Source organism: Puma concolor, chromosome C2, assembly GCF_028749965.1.
Source record: "Puma concolor isolate L17-30 chromosome C2, mPumCon1.1.hap2, whole genome shotgun sequence".
NCBI classification, from domain to species: domain Eukaryota; kingdom Metazoa; phylum Chordata; class Mammalia; order Carnivora; family Felidae; genus Puma; species Puma concolor.
Genome location: NC_141675.1, coordinates 7,242,294 through 7,263,638, shown reverse-complemented (window position 1 = coordinate 7,263,638; position 21,345 = coordinate 7,242,294). Strand labels below are relative to the sequence as shown.

Below are 21,345 nucleotides of genomic sequence, written 5' to 3'. Positions count from 1 at the left end.
ATGGCTCTTGCCTGGAAGCCCGCCCGGCACCCTTATCCCTCTACCCAACAGAAAGCAGGCTACTGTTGTCAGTTACCGTCTCCACTGGAAGAGAAACTGAGGGTGATAAGGACTTGCAAGCGAGTGTAGGGAAGACAAATCTCTTTTTTTCCCCCTTAGTTTATTTATTTATTTTGAGGAGGGGGAGGGGCAGAGAGAATTTCCCAAGCAGGCTCCATACTGTCAGTACAGAGCCCGACGTGGGGCTCGATTTCAAGAACCAAATTGTGAGATCACGACCTGAGCCAAAATCAAGAGTCGGACACTCAACTGACTGAGCCACCCAGGTGCCCCAAAAGGACAAATAATTCTTATCCTTCACTGGATTCTGCCAATCTTCCCAGGGTCCCATCTGTAAGGTGTCTCAGAGGTCCCAAGTCACCCGAAACAGTTGGGGAGGAGGAAAAATAATTTCCCCTCTACCTTTCTGAGTTCTTGGCTGAGGCCTCTGTAACAAAGGACTACCAAAAGAAACGCAAATAGGTTATTAACATGTATGCATCGTATATACCTGGGGGGTAGGCAGGAAAAATGCGTGTCTCCTCACCGTTGGCTTAGAATTCAGGCTTAAACACCCGCTTAATAAGGAGAAGGCAGGGGTATGCGTTCTTCTCGGGAGACAGTCAGTGATTTGGAGGAAAGATGGAAGGGTCTTTGGAAGAAGAGACGGGAAGGGTGACAGTTTGTGACCCAGTGTGTCCGGATGTGGTGGGGACTTCTAGTCTCCTCTCCTGTGACAAGTGTCAGTGCTCCCCGGTGGGTGGTAGAAACTCCAGGGGAGAGGATCTATGGCACCCGAGCTCCTTTTGGGGACTCTGAGTTCAGGCAGATCAGGAGGGTCAGAGACAGCCTCCCCCGTATCTGCTCTTTCTCGAGCCCAAAATGATCAACATATCAAAGTGGCACATTTGGTGACGTCGCATTCTGCTGCTCTTCACAAGGAACAGCTCAGGCGAGGGGGAGAAGCCAAAGGGTCTGTGAGAGGGAGGGGTGAAGACCGGCCCAAGGAATGGGGCAGCACAGTGGGGGAGCCCTGGGGAGGGGTGAGCAGGGGCCCAGGGAGAACCTGTCCAGCCTTTACGGAGGTCTGTGGAGGCGTGGCCCGTGCGGGAAGGCCGCTGGGGCTCTCCGGTGGCTCGGAGTGGACAGAGAAGGCAAAGCCCCAGCTGCACTTTCCTTGGCCCATTTCTCAGGGTGGTGCTTGCAGCCTCAGGGATGAGGTCACATCTCCCTCAGGGCCGCCGGGCAGGCTCGCTCGCCACTGGCCATAAAACGGCCTGTTCCTCACGCCCAGGTTTCCTCTCCCCTGGTGCAACCTCCTTCGTGTGCAAGCTGTGCGTGCGGGCCTACCACGTGCGTCACCCTGTAGGATTGGGGAGGCGAGGGAACCGGCACAAAAAAGCATCCCACTTGCTGGGCCGTGACTCACGGTCCGGTCTGCTGCCAGCTCCTGTGGGACAGCGAAAGCCGTTGTGTTAGCGTCTAGGAGGTGGGCTGGCAGCCGGGCCCGCCAGCCGGGTGAGGTGCGAAGCGGAGCGCAGCCCCCACAGGCACTGGTGGGGAGGTGGTTAGAGCAGGGTGGGACCTCCGGAGGGGAAGGGAAAGGGGAAGGGGCAGGATCTCGCCCGGGCCGTGCTTACTGGCCTGGGGCTGAAACTCCCAGTGAGCAGAACCCACAGAGGGGTCAGGCGCGCAGTTTGCATTTTGGAAAGAGCTTTTCAGCTCCCAGGCGGAGAATGGTCAACCGGGGCAGATGGCAAGAGGTGTGAGGGCCACGGACGGGCAGGGGAGGCGACGCAGACCCTGGCTGGGGACGAAGACGCAGAGCATCGGATCGCAGAGGCGGTCGCTGACGGGCGGTGGAAGAGGCTGCCCAGGAAGACGGGACAGCTGATGAGGATAACGGTGCAGTGGGTGAGGTTGTCCGGGAAGACTGTGTGACTGCGAGAGAGAGAGAGAGAGAGAGAGAGAGAGAGTCTTGGCAGGATCCCAGATAGGCGCTCTCAGAGAAGCAGGAGCGGAGTCACAGGCAGGCGAAGGGAGGCCGAAGCAGCTGGCCCCACCGGGTGGCCCCGAGACAGGTGGCTCTGGGGTGGGGATGAGGAAGGGCAGGCGTGGGGGTGGGGTGCCACAGCATCCTGGCCAGAGGGAAAGGAGGAAGGGAAACCGAGGCCGCAGACTTCCTCAAATGCCAGCAGGTCGGCCGCCCAGCCGGCAGCACCGCCGTCCCACCCATAGCTCGGTCCTGGGGTCCTGGCGGCCGGGACTGAGGAGGCCGGGTGGGGAGTACACAGCACAGCCCTGCCCGCAGAAAGACACAGCTCCGAGGGCCACAGCAGTGCAGGGGCACAGGCTGCAGGACGGGCCGTGAGGAGCCAGACAGGCCTCGGAGGAGTCCCCTGATCCTTTAATAAACGTGGCCCACAGGTGCCAGACCCCAGCCAGGCCCCAGGGGAGGGAGGGATCGGCAGTAGAATTTGCCTGGTAGGTGAGCCGGGCAGGTGGGTCCGGGCAGGCACCGGCTTCGAGCCAGGGCAGGCAGCGGGAGAGTAGCCCGGAGAGTCAGGCCCAGCTGTTCCGTGTCTGGCGGACCGGGGCGGGCTGTGGGAGACGGTGGGGACAGAGCCTGCCCCGGTTTGTGGGTGAAGCTTGTGCCCGGCACACATGCGCCTCCGGCTTGACCGGAGGACCTAGGGAGGCCCTGAGTGCCTTGATGGAGGGAGGCGAGGGGAAAACAAATCAGAAGCCCCTACCAGGTGCCAGGCACTCACTAAGTGCCTTTTGTGCCAATGCATCTCAGAAGCCACGCACTTGCCAATCTCCTAAGAATTTCATCAAAATGCAGCCTGATTCAGTGGCGGGGCCCGAGGTGCCACATGTCTGTAATTTCCCGGTGCCTGGGGCCTCGCTTTGGAGAGAGAAGCTGTACTTCGTTTCATCCTCACCCCAGGGCAGCCGGGTGAGTACCGTGGGCTCTCTTTTCACACGCAAGGAAACTGAGGTACCGTGGCTTTTGGTGGCTCACAAGACCTACACTCCTGTCCTCCCCACCACATTGGGGGCAAATAACACAGCCCCCACACCATCACGTCCTCCAGTCCCCTGCTTTGTGTGTCCCCCCAGACTCAGTCCCCCAGGTTTGTGAATTCAGACCCTCCTGCCATCAGCTGGCCTCCGGCCTGGAGCTTCTGAGCTCGCCTGCAGCGGTATCTAAAGAAACCAGGCAGGCCTTGGAGTGAACCTCACAGGAAACCAGAGACTATTGGCTAACTTTGCAAATAAAGATGCCCTCGGGGGGGTGGGGGGGTGGGAAGGGAAATACTCCGTGACAGACAGACAGAGGGACCGGGTGGCTGATTGTCACAATTGCCAAGTCCAGAAGTTCCCTTCCCAGGCCCAGCCCAGGTAGGAAACAGAGAACTGGCCAGCACCTGTGGGCTCGCGGGGTGGGGCACGGTGGTCAGAGGTCACCGTGGGTTATAGATGCTGGTTTTCGCTTTACGTGCTAAGAGGGACCACTTTCCGGAAGATGTTGCTGCCGAAGGGCCAAGGGGCTTGAGGGGTGGCGGGCAGCGTGTGATCAGACCATTTGGGACTCGCTCAACGCGGGGTGCGATTAGAAGCATCAGCACTTACATGCCAGGGATGAGTAGACATTTCCCTGAAAACAAATGGCATCTGGATGAGAGTGAGGATGTATTGGGCGCTTTTTAAGGTAAATAGTAAGGAAGTTGTTATTTTGTATAAAAAGTGTTCTTATTCTTTTAGAGACTCATACTCACCTGTTTATGGGTGAAATGCTATGATGCCTGGATCTGTTTTTAATTAATGTAGTAGGGTACGAAGTAGGATTGCATGGGACAGTGACCATGAGTTGCTAATTGAAGCTACGTGATGAGCCCGGGGGCTCTCTCTGCCTTTATGTAGGTTAGAAAAGTTTGTAATAAAAAATGTTTAACGTAGAATCTGCATTTTAGTTTTTATTTATTTTTTTAATTTTTTTTCAATGTTTATTTATTTTTAGAGAGAGACAGAGCGCAAGCGGGGGGATGGGGGGCAGAGAGAGAGGGAGACACAGAATCCGAAGCAGGCTCCGGGCCCTGAGCTATCAGCACAGAACCCGATGCGGGGCTCGAACTCATGAGCCACGAGCTCATGACCTGAGCCCGAGTCAGATGCTTACCCGACTGAGCCACCTTGCATTTTAAATGTAAATATAACTATGCTTAATACGGATATAAGAATATGCATGGACATTGGGTGGGAAAGGGCAAAAAGCTAGCTGTGGTTGATTCTGGGAAGTTGGATGGTGGAAAGTTTGGTTCTGTCTTGTTTTTCCTTTTCTTCCCGTGCTTTTGCGGTGCCTCCTACGTTTTTTTATAAAGCGCACCGCTGCATTTCCAGCGACAACCATTTTAATGAATAAATCGTTGACACAAATTCGATGTCCAATGCTGTTGTAATCACTCTGAGGACACGGCCTCAGAAGGTTCGTGCCGTGGGAAAACTGTCTCAGAAATTATGAGCGGACACACACATGGGTGCAAGAGAGGAGGAAACACGTTAAGGTCCGGTTGACGACTGGCTGGACCCGTCACTTCTCATTACTTGACCTTTATCTCACAGGTTCTGTAGTCTGCGCTCTGTAGGTTGACAGCTGAGCTCAGAGAAAGGCCAGGGAGCTTTAGGATTTCCCCTCCTCCAGAAAAGTTCATTTTCTTTTTCAAATGCGTTAAAGTTTATTTGTGTGTTTAGAGAGACAGAGAGTGCGCGAATGAGCAGGGGAGGGGCAGAAAGCGAGGGAGAGAGACCAAACTCCAAGCAGGCTCTGCACTGCCAGCACGGGAGCCTCACCAAGGCCTCGAACCCACAAACTCGGAGATCATGACCTGAGCCGAAGTCAAGAGTCTGACGCTTAATGGACTCAGCTGCGCAGGCGCCCCCCTTTTTCCAAGTACTTTCTTTTCGTTTTAAAATTTTATTTATTTTTGAGAGAGAGAGAGGGCACGTGCGCAAGCAGGGGAGGGGCAGAGAGAGAGGACAGAGGATCCCAAGCGGGCTCTGCGCTGACAGCAGACAGCGGGGGCTCAAACTCACGAACCGCGAGGTCATGACCTGAGCCGAAGTCAGACGCTCGAGCGGCTGAGCCACCCAGGCGCCCCCTGAAATGCTTTACACAGAAAACTCAAGGTAGAAAACAACCTGACCCCAAAAGAAAGAAGAAGATTGGATTGTGTGAGAAGCAGACGAGAAAGTTCCCTGGGGAAGCTTCTGCGGGGCAGGTCAGCCCATGCCCGGGGTTGCCTGGGAGGGGACTGGGCCCTGTAAGAGGACGCAGGCAGGAACTGGGCTGCTGAGCCTTGGGCACCACTGTTTGTCTGCCTGTCTGTCTGCATGTCCGTCTGTGTGTATGCACGCAAGTATGGTTCCGCGTCTTTTGCCTGCCTCTTTGCTTGGCTTCATTTTCACCCAGGGAATCAGGGCAGGACGTGGCTCTTGCCCGCCCCCCAGGGAAGGGGGCACCGACTGTGGGTCAGCCACACGCCCAGCCATACCCTAGCCGGGCTCCACGGCCGTCACTCTCTGCGTCACAGTGGGTAGGAGAGGCAGTTGGGCTTTGGAAGCCCTGACTCTGCACCTGACCTTGCTAAGCCTCGAGTCCTGCTTTAAAATGAATACCAGCCGTGAGCTGAGAATCGCTGAAGGCGAGTGACGGGTGGAGGTCGAATATCTGTATCATGGGCAAGGTATATCCAGTTCTGACCACACCGTCTGGCCCGTATTTGGCGCTCAAGAAACAATATGGGTTGTCATTGTGGGAAGCCGCGGATCGGAAAGTTTGTGCGCCTTAAGACCACTAACCACGTTCAAATGCGGTTACGAGGGGCCGGGAGGAGGACGTATGCCAGAGCCCATCAGGTCAGAACCAGCATCCACTCCCCAGCCCATCCTCCCCCAGGAGACACCTCATCGCCCACCCCCGCCCCCCTCCCGCCCTGGGCCTGGTTGTAGAAAGGCAGCAGTATTGGGGAGGGCCCCACACCAGAGACCCTGGCCTCAGAGACCGTCCATCTCAGGGTCTGGGCCATTCAGCTACCCCCTCCCCAGCTCAACCTCTGACCTGGAACAGAGGCCTCGGCTACCCGTTTTGTTCAGGCTCAAACATTTCCCGCTGAAGGTGTTCAGAGCCAGCGCCCTCCGTGCACGAGCCAGACAGGGAGGCGGACTCCTGCTGTCCAACAACGGGTCACAGTTACGAAGAGGCACAGCCACGGTGGCACAGGCCAGGTCTCCGCTGCCTTTTCCGGGAACTTGCTCTCGTTCCCAGCAGCACAGTCCAGGGATTCCAAGGGCTTGCAACACCGGCTCTGCCCAGGAGGGCCAATGCTGGCGCTTCCGGCCGAGTCGTGATCCCGCCCGCCGTCCTTAGGGGCTCAGAAACCCGCTGGCTGCCGAGGGCTGGAATTCTCTAGGCCCTGCAGCCACACCTCCTCCTCAGGTCTGGCCAAAGAGCAACTATTTCGGATTATGAACCTTCGTAGGGAAGGAAACCTAGCTCGCGTCTCTTTAAATGTTTTTCTAAAGTATTTTTGCAGGCCCTCTTTGTCCTTTTCCTTAAACCTATGTTCCACGTCAAATATAGCACGCTCAAAGAACAGTGTGCAGGTTCACGACTTACAGATCAATCTCGCACCCAACCAGCAGCCAGGCAGCAGGAGAGACCCAGGCCGGCCCCCACCCAGCGGCCCCCTTCACTTCCCTTCCTGACTGCCACCCTGCCCTCCCCGAAATCCCCACAACCCTGATCGTGATGGCCATTGCTCCCTCACTCGTCCTTAGGGCTTTACCCACCTAGATATGCATCCCTGCACAATATGCATTGCCGTTGCCCGCTCCTGACCTTTATATGCACGGATTCACACAGTCGGTCTGCTCTGGAGTCTGCATTTTTAAAATGCATCCGTGCCGTGGGACATGTGGATGAATGTGTGCAAATGTTCGCGGTGGCGTTGTCCACAGAGACCTCGCCCTGCAAGCCAGCCAGGAGTACGATGGTGAGGTAGATAATCGTGAACCGCTCGCACACTGCCTGCCTATACAGCAATGGCAATGAGCGGGCTTGACCCTAGGGAACATGCCTATGCTCAGTGCCTTCGGCTTCAGCGCCCCCCCCCCCACACCCGCCCCTGCTCCCCACCTCCACCTTCGTTTACCTGGAAGATTGCCCCGGCTTCAAGACTCAGCTGAAATGATCCAGTCCCTGGGTCTCCCCCTAGCTTTTCTTCTGATAGTCTGCTACTGAACAGTAACCACAATTCCCAGAGACTGTATCTTAGCCACGTTTACCTCCATAGAATTCAGCACAGCACCTACTGTTGGGGAAGTCAAATAAAAACTAAGATCTCCAACCCAGAAAAAAACCTCTCACAGAGATAACAGGGAAAACACGGTTACTGTTAAACAGACAGGCCACCAGAATGTGATGGGCATCGCGGACAATCCGCTGAGAGACGGCAGAGATGGGGGGAGATGGAATCTCACCCTTTCATAGGGCCCAACGGTTAGGATCCCTGCCGTGAGAGAGCACACCTAGTTCTCAGCCACACACTGTCATCCTAACTCTACCGTGATAACTGAAGGGACCGTCTGTGATAGCTGGCTGGCTTCTTCCAGAGAAGAAATAGACTCCTATCTTTAAGACGGGAGGATGTTTGCAATTTGAAGCAGAAGGGCACCCACCCAAGTTAGGCTCCTACCCTTCCACAGAAACTGGGAGACACAGGTGCTAATTCTTGATGTTTATATTTCCTTTTTTTTTTTTTAAGTTTATTTATTTTGAGAGAGACAGAGACGGCGCGAGCGGGGGAGGGGCAGAGCGAGGGAGAGAGAGAGGCCCAAGCAGGCTTCATGCTGTCAGCGCAGGGCCAGATGCGGGGCTTGAACCCATGGAACCGCGAGATCATGACCTGGGCCGAAACCAGGAGTCAGGGCTCTACAGACTGAGCCACCCAGGTGCCCCTTGATGTTTATATTTCAAAGAAAGGAGCCCCAGGCCCCTGAGAAAGATTCCTGGGACATAAAGCAGACAAAAGACGTGATCACATTCCCAAAAGGACGCATGTCCTCATTTCAAAGAGAGGAGAAAACACTCCAGTGATGAGTTCCCTTTTGTTTTGTTTTTCTTTTTAATGTTTTTTGTGTTTTATTTTATATTTGAGAGAGATAGCGAGCATGAGCAGGGGAGGGGCAGAGAGACAGAAACGGAATCCGAAGCAGGCCCCAGGCTCTGAGCTGTCAGCACAGAACCCGACTTGGGGCTCAAACTCACTATCGGTGAGATCATGAGCTGAGCCCAAGGCAGACGCTTAGCCGACTGAGCCCCCCAGGCGCCCCCAGCGACGAATTTCCTAAAGCAAATGCCCTAGGAATGAGGAGGCAGAGGACAATCTCTTCCCTTATTTTCAGCAGGGAGAATTAAGCCTCTTATTTTGAATTGTTATTTGTCCTTACAAAGATACATAATTAGCTTAGTTAATAATTTATTTAAAATCCATCTCTTCCTCAATTGCCAGAAAAAAGCCCTAAAACATTTCCTTTCAGAATTTCACAGTTGGGCAGGGACGGATAAATACCACAATGTGCTCGGAAGACGAAAGGAGAGGGCCGTGTGTCCAACCCAGAGCAAAAGCAGCTTCCGGAAAGGGGTGGCTCACCCAGGAGGCTCTCGCCTCCGGTCTGGCTTCCTCCTGTTGCTGCTTCTGGCTTGGGATGTTTGGCCCGTGCAAACGCTGGAGGGCGGGTGAGGCCCTGTGGTCGCAGGTAGATTGGTTGCCGAGGTGTAGACAGCCGCTCTGTTTACTTGCACGGGGGACGGGCTGCGAGGTGCAGAATGTGCCCTTCTAGCTCCTTGGCGTGCAGTTCAAGGCCCTTCCACCTGCCCCTCTTTTGCCCTCTCATCCTTACCTCTCCCTGCATCCCCCAGGGTGTCTCTTACAAAATCAGCTGTCCTTGTAAGTGGGAGAACCATCAGGACCTGGGAAAACCCTGTGCCCAAGCGGCCAGGGGTGTGGGCTTGGGGGCCACACTGGAAACCTTCCTCTGTAGGCCAAGGTGAAGACTTGTCAGGGCTGAAATCGACTGATCCAGCTCTCTGCCTCCAGATGGAACCTCATCTGAACTCGGGCAGGCTGTGAGCCCAGAAGCGTCATGTTCCCTGGGCAGGCCACTGAAGAGTCACTTCTCGTGACACTAAGCCGTGCTTTTACCGCCCCAGGACGCATGTCGTGCTTAAAGACTATTTCCTTCTGTTTGGTCCTTGTCGAAAAATTAAAACATGCCAGAAGGTCTGGTGTTGCGTTTTGTGAACGACATCCCTGTCACCGTGTGTTTGAAGGCAGGAAATAAGCTGAGCCTACAGCCTTCAGCCTCTTCTTCTCCAGAGAAAAGGACTCCAAATTTCCTTGCCACCATTGATGAGAGCTAGATTCGGGGGTCAGGCCGTGAGGACTCCCTAGTTGTGGCTGGAGAGGAAATGTCCCTGCCTTCTTCATTTCCTGACTGCCTGCCTTTTGCCTGACGGTCAGACTACCGGGTTCTGAGTCCCGAGGGGAGAGACCCGGGGAAAGTGTTCAGGCTCGCATCGTGGACCATCTTCTTTGGCGGGGGAGGGAGGGGGCTGTGATTACTATTTCTCGTTCCAACTCTAGAGAAGTGGTCCACAATAGCCTGCACACTCCTCCTCCAAGAGGGGAAGCCTGGGGGCGAGGCGGGGGCATGGCTGTGTGGAGAGATACACCTGGTTCTGCTGTTCCCTGGACAAGCTTCCCCGATCTCCCGGAGCCTCTGCTGGCTCATTTGTACGGGAGAGACGACCATCGTATGCGGGCCTGTAGACAGAATCGAAGAGGGGCTTGTGTATGGAGTGTGCTAGTCCGTGGGCACCGAAGAAGGGCAGCCTCCTCTCCTTCCACAGTGGGCTCTCTGAGGATAACTTCAGGCTCTGGAACATTCTCAGGCTCAATGGCACCCCCACAAAGAACGATGGGGTCAGGGCTCTAGCAATCTGTACTTTCCTCTAATTCCCTTTGGTTCAAAAGAACAAAAATGATGGGGCACCTGGGCGGCTCAGTCGGTTAAGTGTCCCGCTTCGACTCGGGTCATGGTCTCACGGTCCGCGGGCTCGAGCCCCGCGTCGGGCTCTGTGCTGACAGCGCAGGGCCTGGAGCCTGCTTCCCATTCTGTGTCTCCCTCTCTGTCTGCCCCTCCCCAGCTCTCACTGTCTCTCTCTCTCTCTCAAAAAAGTAAACAAACATTAAAAAAGAAAATTAAACCACAATTTTGTCGGCATTTAGACGGAGCCTCTAACCCGGTCTTCACTCAGGGGCCTAAAAAGCCATCAGCGGAGACCCCAGAGGGAAAATCACCAGCTGGCCAAGGAACGTCAAACACAAGAAGACGCACAGGATCCAGCAGGCAGCGAGCAGGATGTGAAGGCAAAAGATGGGGGAAGCGGCCCGAAAAGGATGTGGGACTGAACAGGAAAGTGGACTTGGGCCACTTAAATGAAAAGGGAAGTAGAGAACAGGGAAGCTGATTGGAAACACTGGGTAAATGATGACCCCAAAAAAGTTAAAAAATAAATGAGCAGGCCTGAGAAAAGGATGTGGGCCAGAGTTGGAGGGGGGGTGGGGGCAGGCAGCAGGGCAGGATGGGAGAGGGAGTGAGTTTGTACTTGGGTGGGAAACGCATGTGCGCTCAAAGCTCTGCTTCTGGGTTCAGCACAGACTCCTGTAGCTGCACGGCATTTAGCAAAACCTTGACTTACGGGAGGAGAGGGCGAGGAGGCCTGAGAACGGCCGGGAGGGGTTGTGTGCTTGCTGGCCACAGCCCTCAGCGGGGCTTCACCCCAACACCTGTCCTTCCTCTCGCACCCCCATCTGTATGACACCCGGCTGATGAGGCCCCGCAGAGAAAGCTTATCTGCTTGGATCCCTCACTCGGTTCCTGGTGGCCTCGGGGGCCTGGAAAGCCCGTGTCCGGCCCATCAGACCCCCGGCGGCCCTTCAACCTGCCCCGGAGACCACCCTCGAGGACTGTCCCTAGCTTTCAGCTCATCTCCCAGTCCTGGGACATCTCAGAAGCTCCAGGAATTAGAGGATCCACCTTTCCCAAAAAGTTCCCTCCCTTGATAAGGCTACCAAATTCAGAGGAACATTCGACGCACGAGGCATCCACTAAGCGCTCAGGGTTCAAGCAAGGGCCGCTGGCCTGGGATCAGGAAAGACACTGTGTGCCCTGTCGGCACGTCTGGGAACCGGACAATTAAAAGGCCACCGTCATTACCAGCCCCACAGGGCAATTTGGAATGAAGGTCTAGGATACAATACTTGTATTCCTACAAGTATTCCTGGGGCATTGGCCCTGTGCCAGGCCCCTCCCTCTGTTGAACACTGGTCCACAGAGCTGAAGGAGACACCGGTCCTCGCTCAGGAACTCCCAGTCTCGGGCAGGACACACAGGCTGGCCGCGTGTGAGCCCCCACTGCAGCCGTGCCACAGGCCAGCTATGCGGCCTTGAGCAAGTTACTTGCCTTCTCTGAGTACATCTACTTGTCCATAGAGATCATTATCCTTTTATGTGTCAGCTCCCTTTTATTGAGCATGAACCACAGGCTTCCATATTAGACTGTCTGCTTACTTATTTCATTTTCCATGTAACTCGTATTTTTGTTCATTTTTAAAATGTCAAGTGAATTAAATGAAAATTTCCCCCCACACAGGTAATATGTGTTTAGCAATGAGCCTGAGAACTGAGTAAAAATTCAGTCAAGGTTTGTTTACTCTCCCCTTTGCCCTCTCCCCCCAGAAAATCTGAAAAGAAAATACCTGTTATTTCAGGGAAAAAAATAAAAAGGACTTTACAGATGGGATATCCACAACGCCTAGGGTGGGAGTGAACAGCACAACAGTTCACGGGAGACCCGGATGGTTGCAGAGGTCCAAAGTGCTTCTGTTTCCTCACCAAATGCATTTATTTGAGTGCCTGCTGTATGCAACACACTGTGCCGGGCGTAATCCTCAGAATGGCGCTGTGGGCAGACGTGAGAATGAGTCCCAGTCTTGCGATGAGGGACGTCAGACTCAGAGGTTCCAAGTTCACCCGAGGTCACTTGGCCAGAGGGCAGACGTGAGATTCAGCCAAGGGAGAGCCCGAGCCTGCCCACCTCCCCGCTGTCCCTCCTCAGTGACCCAGGGACTCCTGCTCGATTTAGAGGAGATCCCTATGGGTAGGGCACAGTGCCAAGGGTGGAAATTAAGCCTATTTCATGCAGATTTGGCAAAATCAAGCCAACCCACCAGCACAGTTTCTGGGCTGCTGGCCCCAGCACAGGCACGAAGAGATGCCACACAGTCTCATTGTCCTTGGCCTCCTGTCAAGGCCAGCTCCGCCAGCTCCTTTCCCTGGGGGAGAAGGGGGAAGGGAGAGGGTCGTAGCTCCAGGATCCCTGACTTACGACCACTGAGGGCTTGACTCATTTGCTCCTACACGGCTGCGCGTCTGGAAAGACGTTCAGCAAGCCACCTGCACGCAGGTAGGAATTTCCCCGTCTCCCCATATCTCCGCTCGAGCCATTTCAACCTGACATTTGTGTAGCTCACAAAGGGTAGCATCTCAGCCATTTTCTGTGGTTGAACTTAAACATTCTTTTTGTTTAAGTTTATTTATTTTCAGAGAGCGAGAGAGCAAGAGGGCGCATGCAGGAGGGGCAGAGACAGAGGGAGAGAGACAATCCCCAATGGGCTCTGTGCTGACAGCGTGGGGCTCGATCCCACAAACCCATGAGCTCATGACCTGAGTCGAAATCAAGATTCAGACGCTCACGGCGCCTTGCAGTCGGTTGGGAGTCTGACTCTTGGTTCCAGCTCAGGTCATGATCTTGCAGTCCCTGAGTTCGAGCCTCACACCAGGCTCTGCGCTGACAGTACAGAGCCGGCTTGGGATTCTCTCTCCCTTTCTCTTTGCCTCTCCCGTGCTCGCTCGCTCACGCTCCCTCTCAAAATAAATGAATAAAAACTTTAAAAAAAGAGAGAGAGGTGCTCGACTGACTGAGCCGCCCAATCACTGCTAAATTTAAACGTTATTGATTAAGGTCACAGCCAGAGATTTGTCTCTGAGAAAAGGGTATTGGCTGCTGAAAGCCAGGAACGCATACACTCTCCCTGGCGATGCTGGCAACGTCAGCCCAGGCTGAGAGGGCCCAGGGCAGAAAGGCTTAACCCCCTTCGTCCCAGAAGAATCTGGATAAGATGCAAAGATGGGCCAGAACACAAAGCGGAGGCTGCGAGGGCGGGCCCTCACTTTGAAAGAGACACAGTCTGGGCAAAACCAGTGTGAAAAGGAGGCAGCAGGGTGTGGACACTCCCTTGGTTAAAAAGTGCGAACTTTGCTTTTGGTTGTGGTGGGGAGGGAGGCAGTGACAACCAGGAGGCGTGCTATGAACATGCTTAGGGTTTCTCAGGGGCCCGTCTGTGGCATCACAAGGAAGAGGAGGAGGCCTCCGAGGGCCAGGGGGAAGGGGGAGCCCTTGCAGCCTCTGGAGTGAAGAACAAGCGAGCCCTGGCTAGGGCGGAGGGGGAGGAATGCGAAGTGTGACTTCCCAACCCGTGCAGAAACGTCTTCCCCTTCAATTTTTGTTCTGAAGGAAGTGGGGATTAAGAATCATGGGGAAGACCAGGCCAAAGTGAGGGCAGGGCTGGTAATTATGGGGTGAATTCGCCACCCGGGCCCAGCACAGCAGGCTACTGGAGCACGGTCCCCCAGACGGGCTCCGCACCCCTTTCATGACCCTGCGATGGCAGTGGTGACACCCTCTTCACTTGACCTTGAGGGGTGGCCGTCTGTGGCTGTCTGCTTAGAACTAAGGCATTTCCGACTTTTGGTGCTAACCCCAGAAAAGTCCTGGGCAAACGGAGACGAGGTGGTCACTCTAGAGTGTATGACTCTGTCTTATCCCTTCAGGAAGAGAAGGACCTGTTGGTTCCAAAAGGAAGGGGAAGAGAAAGAGATGTCAAAAACAAAGATGAGGGGCTCCGCGTACAGGTCTGCTTGAGGCTCTGGAGAGTATCTGAGACCTCTCTCTTCAGTCTTGGCTTCCCATGGGACAAATTGGGGTCCAGAGGGTGGAGGGGTGGGGATAAGGAAGGAAGCGGAGAATCGCTTCGGGGAAGTTTGGACTACAAGTGTGAATTATGGCTGCACCCCCCACCATCCTAACCCCTGTTCTCCACACCCATAGTCCTCTCTCCCACTATTGACACCCTGGTCAACCTTTTGGGTAGACGTTTGACGATCCAAGAAGAAAAGATCTGCCTCAAGCTTTAAAAGGTCTAGATTCAAACGTTAGCTGAGCCGTTCGCTGCACAGCTCTGAACAAGTCCCTGAACCTCTCAGAGACCTGACTTCCTCTTCCGTCAGGGGAATCCTCTATGGCCTCCGTCAGGAGTCTGTCCGTCTTGGGGATTAAACAAGATGATGTGTGACACTGGGAAGTGTATCAGTTAGGCGCCCGACGGATGGATACTTGTTTCTTTCAGCCTGCTCATGTGTGGGGCCAGCTAGAATCCCAACTGTTTCTCTGAGAACTAATACTGTTATTTGTTTTCCTCTCTGATCCAGGCCGTCGCCATGCCCACCCACTCCCCCAAATCAACTTTGGAATACTTTGAGTACGATGAGTCGGCCGAAGCCTGTGATATGGGGGACGTTGTGGCCTTCGGGACCGTCTTCCTGTCCATACTTTACTCCCTTGTTTTTGCCTTTGGCCTGGTGGGAAATTTGCTGGTGGTGTTTGCCCTCACCAACAGCCGGAAGCCCAAGAGTATCACCGACATCTACCTCCTGAACCTGGCCTTGTCGGATCTGCTCTTTGTAGCCACGTTGCCTTTCTGGACTCACTACCTGATGAGCGAGCAAGGCCTTCACAACGCCGTGTGCAAACTGTCTACAGCCTTCTTCTTCATCGGCTTTTTTGGAGGCATATTCTTCATCACTATCATCAGCATCGACAGGTACCGGGCCATTGTCCTGGCCGCCAACTCCATGAACACCCGGACCGTGCAGCATGGCGTCACCATCAGCCTGGGCGTCTGGGCGGCAGCCATCTTGGTGGCAGCACCTCAGTTCATGTTCACAAAACAAAAAGAAAACGAGTGCCTTGGTGACTACCCTGAAGTCCTGCAGGACCTCTGGCCTGTTCTCCGCAACGTGGAGGCAAATTTGCTTGGTTTCCTGCTCCCCCTGCTCGTTATGAGCTACTGTTACTTCAGAATCATGCGGACACTGTTTTCCTGCAAGAACCACAAGAAAGCCAAAGCCATTAAGCTGATCTTCCTGGTGGTCGTCGTGTTTTTTCTCTTCTGGACACCCTACAACATCATGATTTTTTTAGAGACGCTTAATCTCTATGACTTCTTTCCCAGTTGTGACATGAAGAAGGATCTGAGGTTGGCCCTCAGTGTGACTGAGACAATTGCATTCACCCACTGTTGCCTCAACCCCTTTATCTATGCGTTTGCTGGAGAGAAGTTCAGAAGATACCTTTACCACCTGTATAGGAAATGCCTGGCTGTCCTGTGTGGTCATCCTGTCCACGTCGGTTTCTCCCCGTCTGAATCACAAACGAGCAAGCGGGAAAGCATTCTGAGCAGTAATTTTACTCACCACACCAGTGATGGAGATGCGTCCATCCTTCTCTGAGGGGATCCCCAAAGCCTTGCCCCTCTAGAGAGCCCGGAGTTCCCAAGCCTGCCACTGAATGATGAAGACAGATTTTGTTTGTTTGTTTGTTTCTTACATGCAAGACATGATGGACCGAATCCTCCAAAACAACCCTGAAGCGTTTCTGAGCGTCGTGCCCAAAATTTGAGGGATGAGGGGTAGGCACGTCTCTAACTGCAAATGTCAGAGCTTTCTGTTCACAAAGGACAAAAATTCAACTCGCTGTAGCTTAGCTAAAGAGGAGGCGGGGAGTATTATTCACATGGTAGTGTGAGCAAGAGAGTGGCTGAGCCCTCAGAGTATGGAGAAACTAGGGCTTGAGTCCAGCTAGAATTTTCCTCTCTAGGGCTCTCAAATCTCTGAGTGGTGACAAAGCTCCCAGACACAGCTTAGCCAACAGAGTGGGACTGAGAACCACTCCTCTCTGGTCCCAAGGTTAAAATTCCCAGGGAAGGGCCCTCATTGGCCGAGTTTGAATCAGATGCCCCTCCCTGGACCAGGTTGTGGTTTTCACGTGGGGGAGAATAGATAAGATGGAAGCGTCCATTCCAATCTCATGGTTAGAGGTGCAGGAAGACATATGTCCAAGCAGCCGGGGGCGGGGGGGGGGGTGGTGCTATTTTGACCCAATAGAACAAGAGCTGCCCACCCACCTTCCCATGTATCTGGCTCAGCCTCCTCACCGATCACACCAACCAGCACGCACTGCCAGCCTGCTCTTCCTTAAACCCTTCTCTATCATGCCTCCAGACCCGCGAGCCAGTCCAGTGCCCCTTGCATCCAGTCCAAGACCCTCCATCATGTGGTCCCACCAACAGGTTCTCCATTTCGTCCCCTTCCCCAAAGAATCCAGCCTCTCGGCCAACCGGATCTCTTCCATCACGCATCATCACCTGCTCCTGGGTGCAGGGAGATGAAGAGAAGGGACCCTGACCCAAACTGACAAGGGATGGTTTCCAATCCCACCTTCGTCACTCGCCAGCTGGGTAGCTCAGGGCCAGCCCAGCTTCAGCTTCCTTATCTGTAGAATGGAAACCATGGTACTTTTCTCATAGGGAGCCTCCTTCCTGGCATGAGAAACCAGCCACCAGCCCTGGCAAGTGCCACCCCTCTTCTCTGGTTTCCAGACCTCGGCTTTCCCCCCACCTGGTGCAGCCCTTACACGGCAAACCTGCCTTGAATATCCCTTTCCAGTCACCTCGCGGCAAACCCCTGCCCATCCGGAGAGAACCCCCATCCTTCATGCCAACTTGGAGAGCCAAGGTCACAGACACTTTCACGTGTTTAGAGGTGAAAGCATCACGTGCAGACCCTTTCGTAATCTATTTGTCTCTTAACATCAGACCCCAAACGGTTCTCGGTTTCTACGTAGTTTTGTACCGTTTGCTTCAGAAGGCTCTGCCAGGCTGTGCACCGGTCAAAGGCAACTGACTCATCTCTGTATTTCTGACACATCCTTGGGAGTCATCATGTTGGTTCAGTCGGTGATAGAATGAATCGTGTCGCAGCAAGATCACGTCTCCTGCTTTGCTCACCATTGTCCTGTTGATAAACATTCCGCTTGTTGCCAGTATTTAGCAAATATATATTTCACAGCACTTTGGTACGCGTAATTTCTTTTCTCCTCTTCAGTTATTTCCTTTGGATGGATTCCTCCATCATGGGGATAACTGGGTCGAAGGGCACAGCAAGGTTTTGGCTTTTTTTTTTTTTAATTTATTTTTTTAAGGTTTTGGCTTTTGACCCATAACACGGGAAATCGGTTTATTACAAAATCTTAATTGAGCATATATGGCACGCAACATGTAAGCTCGGATCCTGAGCGGCCCCAAAGGTAAGTGAGACCAGGGCGCTGCCCTTCGTGATTTAACATTCAAGGGCAGAACAGAGAAGTGAACAAGAAAAAACACTTTGCATGAATTGGTAACACGAGAGCCGTCTGACCTGAGTCTTTAGGGGTGAGGAGCTCTCCAGGCGACGGAGGGGATGGCATTCTAGGCTCAGTGAATGGCATATGGAAAGGAGGTGTGTGAGGGCATGGGGATCTTAACATGAGAAAAGCATGTGAATTTCGAAAGGCATTCGGAGCAGAGTGGGTGGGGAGAGTCTTCTGGAACGTTGGCTCAAACAACTAACAAGAGGGCGTATTCTCCCCAGGCTGCCCACAAGTTTTCTCTACTATTACTTGAACCTCATTGCAACCTTCGGGTCACAAAACTTTCAATGAAACTTTAACTCGTTTCTGGACTCCCACGAAAAGAGGGAAACATTCTTCTGGCTTGAGAAGTAAAAGTGGAGAGACAAACACTTTCATGTCTAAATGAACATTCAATTAGTATCCTAAGAAACGGTCGCTCATCCATTTTGCTGAATAAGACGGAATAGGGAGAAAATAGGGAAGTTCACTGAAAACCCTAAATAGCAGTGATGTCGGTGTCTAAATAAAGGAAAGCACATTTGAAAAAGACAGTTGGCCCTAACGACGCAGCTGCGGCAAACCCACGACTGCTTCTGAGCTCTGGGCTTCCCCAAAGTGGAGGGAAATGGTGGACCCCAAAGGCAGAGAGACATCTGTGACTGAGTCCCAACGTATTAACTCTGTCACCTTGGGCAAGTTACTTGACATCTCTGAGGCTCAGCTTCCTCATCTGAAAGAGAAGATTAAAAGTGGGGCTCACCTCCTCGGATTATCATGAGGATTTCGTAGGATTGCCTCCACAACGCACATAGTGCGTGCCTAGCAGAGCAAACTCAGAGAAATGGTGGTGACTATTGTTATTTTTTACCTTCTTCTTATTATTAGATTGAACCTTTCCCAGTGAAGAAACTCATGCTATCTTGTCCGTGCCTCCTTGCTCTCCTGAGTCCCAGAATCACAGAATTTTAGGTGCAGGTAAGGGGCAGGAGACCCAGAGAGGGCCAGGGGCTGGTCCAAGAGGTAGATCTCTTGAATCCAAGTCTATGGATTCTTTTCCCCATCTCAATAACACTACGGACCAATCCTATGATAACTGTAGTTAACAATACTGTGTTGCATATTTGAAAGTTGCTACGAGAGATTTAGTTGCTAATAAGAGTTTTAAAGTTCTGATCACACGCACAACGTTATAACTGTGTGAGGTGATAAATGTCTTCACTAACTTTATTGTGGTAATCACTCTGGAATATATTCGTGTATAAAATCTCTATTTTGCACACCTTAAACTTACAGAATGTCATCTATCAATTATACCTCAATAAAGCTGGAAAAAGATACAGACCAACCCTGCCTCCAAGAGCAGAGAACACAGGTGGGCATGCAAAAGAAAAAAAAAGAAAAATCCAGAAGGAAGGTCTACAGGTGGATGACTGAGGCAGGGAGGGGAGATCTGCCCTCCAGGATGCCGAGTTTAACAGAATCAACCCACTCACAATGACCGGTGCAGCCTGGGTGGGGCAGCTTTTGGTGACAGCTGTTCTGTGACATCAGTAGCTCTAATGACGATGGTCACCAGACAGAGGCTTATCAGCCAGGATCCCCAGGGGTGAATCTAACAGCAGAATCTGGGTGGTAGACAGAGCCTCCGCTGAGAAGGGCCACTGTCCGGGGATGGCAATCCACTGTGTCTGCAGTATATACAGGTCAGGTGAGCTTCCCATCGTCTCTCTCTGAGAGTCTACCCCTGAGCACCCAGGGAGAGAATTCACCTCTGGCCCTGCGAGGCCAACAACTGCACACGGGGACATGGCAACTTGACTGAGAGGTCCACCTTGGGAACCACCTGATCCCTAGATGATGTCTCATTAATGCCCTCCAAGTTAGGGTAGTCTGTCCCAACTGAGAAGTTAGCTCTCTTCTCCACCCACACCCCACTCCCCTGGCCCACAGGGAGCACTTTGGTTTCAACATGACTTGTAATGTCGTTTGCTTGACTAGCTAAGTTGGCAACCCTATGGTGGGCCACCCGCAAGTGGTATTATGGGAGAGCGGGTGACAAAAGTATTTCTTAGCAAATGAGGACATACCCAGTTTCTCTTCAAGACACCCTCCATCCATAGGAGGGCCAAGTCGTTTTCTCAAGGATACGGGTGCCACATTTCCATTTCTGTTGAATAAGACAGCTGTTAGGCAACAGCCACAGTTGTTCCTCCACAGACACACCCAGACGCTCGAGAAACCACAAAACATGCTCAGCAGGAAAATTACTCTTTGACTCCGTATTTCCTCCTTTATTTAGGTAGGAACAAAAATACATTTTAATTTGCATTTGAGTACTCGGTTTTAAGAGTGTTCCATTTTCAATGTGTTTGTTTTACATTCTTTATGACTTTTCTCTGGACGTAAGAGAAATGCCTGGTCACAGAAAATACAAAACAATAAATGAACAAAAAGTTGGAATTACACAATATTTGCGGGGCGCCTGGGTGGCTCAGTCGGTTAAGCGTCCGACCTCGGCTCAGGTCAAGATCTCACGGTTCGTGAGTTCAAGCCCCAAGTCGATCTCTGTGCTGACAGCTCAGAGCCTGGAGCCTGCTTCCGATTCTGTGTGTCCCTCTCTCTCTGTTCCTCTCCCACTTGCACTCTGTCTCTCTCTCTCTCTCTCTCTCTCTCTCAAAAATAAATAAAGATTAAAATAAATTTTTTTAAGAATTACACAATATTTCATCTCTCTAAGAATTGTTTAACACAGACATGGTTTTCTGCCATGTTATTCTCTGCAGATATACATTTAAGAAAAGATTTGAGATCATAACATACATAGAGTTGATCTTACATTTTTCATTTAACATTATAGCATAAACATTTTCCCATGTATTAACCTCAAACATGGTTTTCAGTGATTACACATGAGTCCATTCAGACTTTAGCCAAACCCCTACCGATGGACACAGAGGCAACATCCAGTTTTCATTATTATGTACAACACTGTGTTAGACATAAATCTTTGTGCGTATCTTTGATTGTATAAGACGAATTATTGGATCAACGGATTAAAGCGTCTGTGGGTCTTTTGCTAGCTACTGCAACACTGCTTCTCAGAATGATGACACCATGTAGCTAATGCTCCAAGAACCCCGCTCCCTGATTTTTTAATGTTTATTATTGAAAGACAGAGAGAGACAGAGCGTGAGCAGGGGAGGGGCAGAGAGAGAGGGAGACACGGGATCCGAAGCAGGCTCCGGGCTCCGAGCTGTCAGCACAGAGCCCGACGGGGGGGGGGGGGGGGGGGGGGTCGAACTCACAGACCGCGAGATCGTGACCTGAGCCAAAGTCGGACGCTCAACCAACTGAGCCACCCAGGCGCCCCTCTCTGACTTCTTAGTGCACCCCCCACCTTCCCAAGCTTTGGGGTCAGGACATTACAGGCTTTTGTTATTTTGTAAAATAGTAGCTACTGACTTCAAAAATCAGAGAGAGAGAGAGAGAAAAAAAAAGACCTCTATTTCTGGGGTGCCTGGGTGGCTCAGTTGGTTAAGTGGCCAACTTCAGCTCAGGTCATGATCTCACTGTTCATGGGTTCGAGCCCTGCATTGGGCTCTGTGCTGACA

General features: G+C 52.6%; 1 protein-coding gene across 3 annotated transcripts; it reads left to right on the top strand.

Moving 5' to 3' along the window:
* The first annotated feature begins 2,335 nt into the window (after positions 1–2,335).
* On the top strand, positions 2,336–17,414 carry CX3CR1 (C-X3-C motif chemokine receptor 1). Of its 3 annotated transcripts, none has more exons than XM_025913264.2 (2): positions 2,336–2,998; positions 14,716–17,414. In XM_025913264.2, the coding sequence occupies exons 1-2, from the start codon at positions 2,753–2,755 to the stop codon at positions 15,793–15,795; spliced, it is 1,326 nt and encodes a 441-aa protein (XP_025769049.2). In that variant the 5' UTR covers positions 2,336–2,752; the 3' UTR covers positions 15,796–17,414. The 3 variants fall into 3 exon arrangements, with proteins under 3 accessions (XP_025769049.2, XP_025769050.1, XP_086576615.1); XM_025913265.2 differs by lacking the exon at positions 2,336–2,998 and adding an exon at positions 3,341–3,444; XM_086720489.1 differs by lacking the exon at positions 2,336–2,998 and adding an exon at positions 12,245–12,631.
* The last annotated feature ends 3,931 nt before the right edge of the window (positions 17,415–21,345 follow it).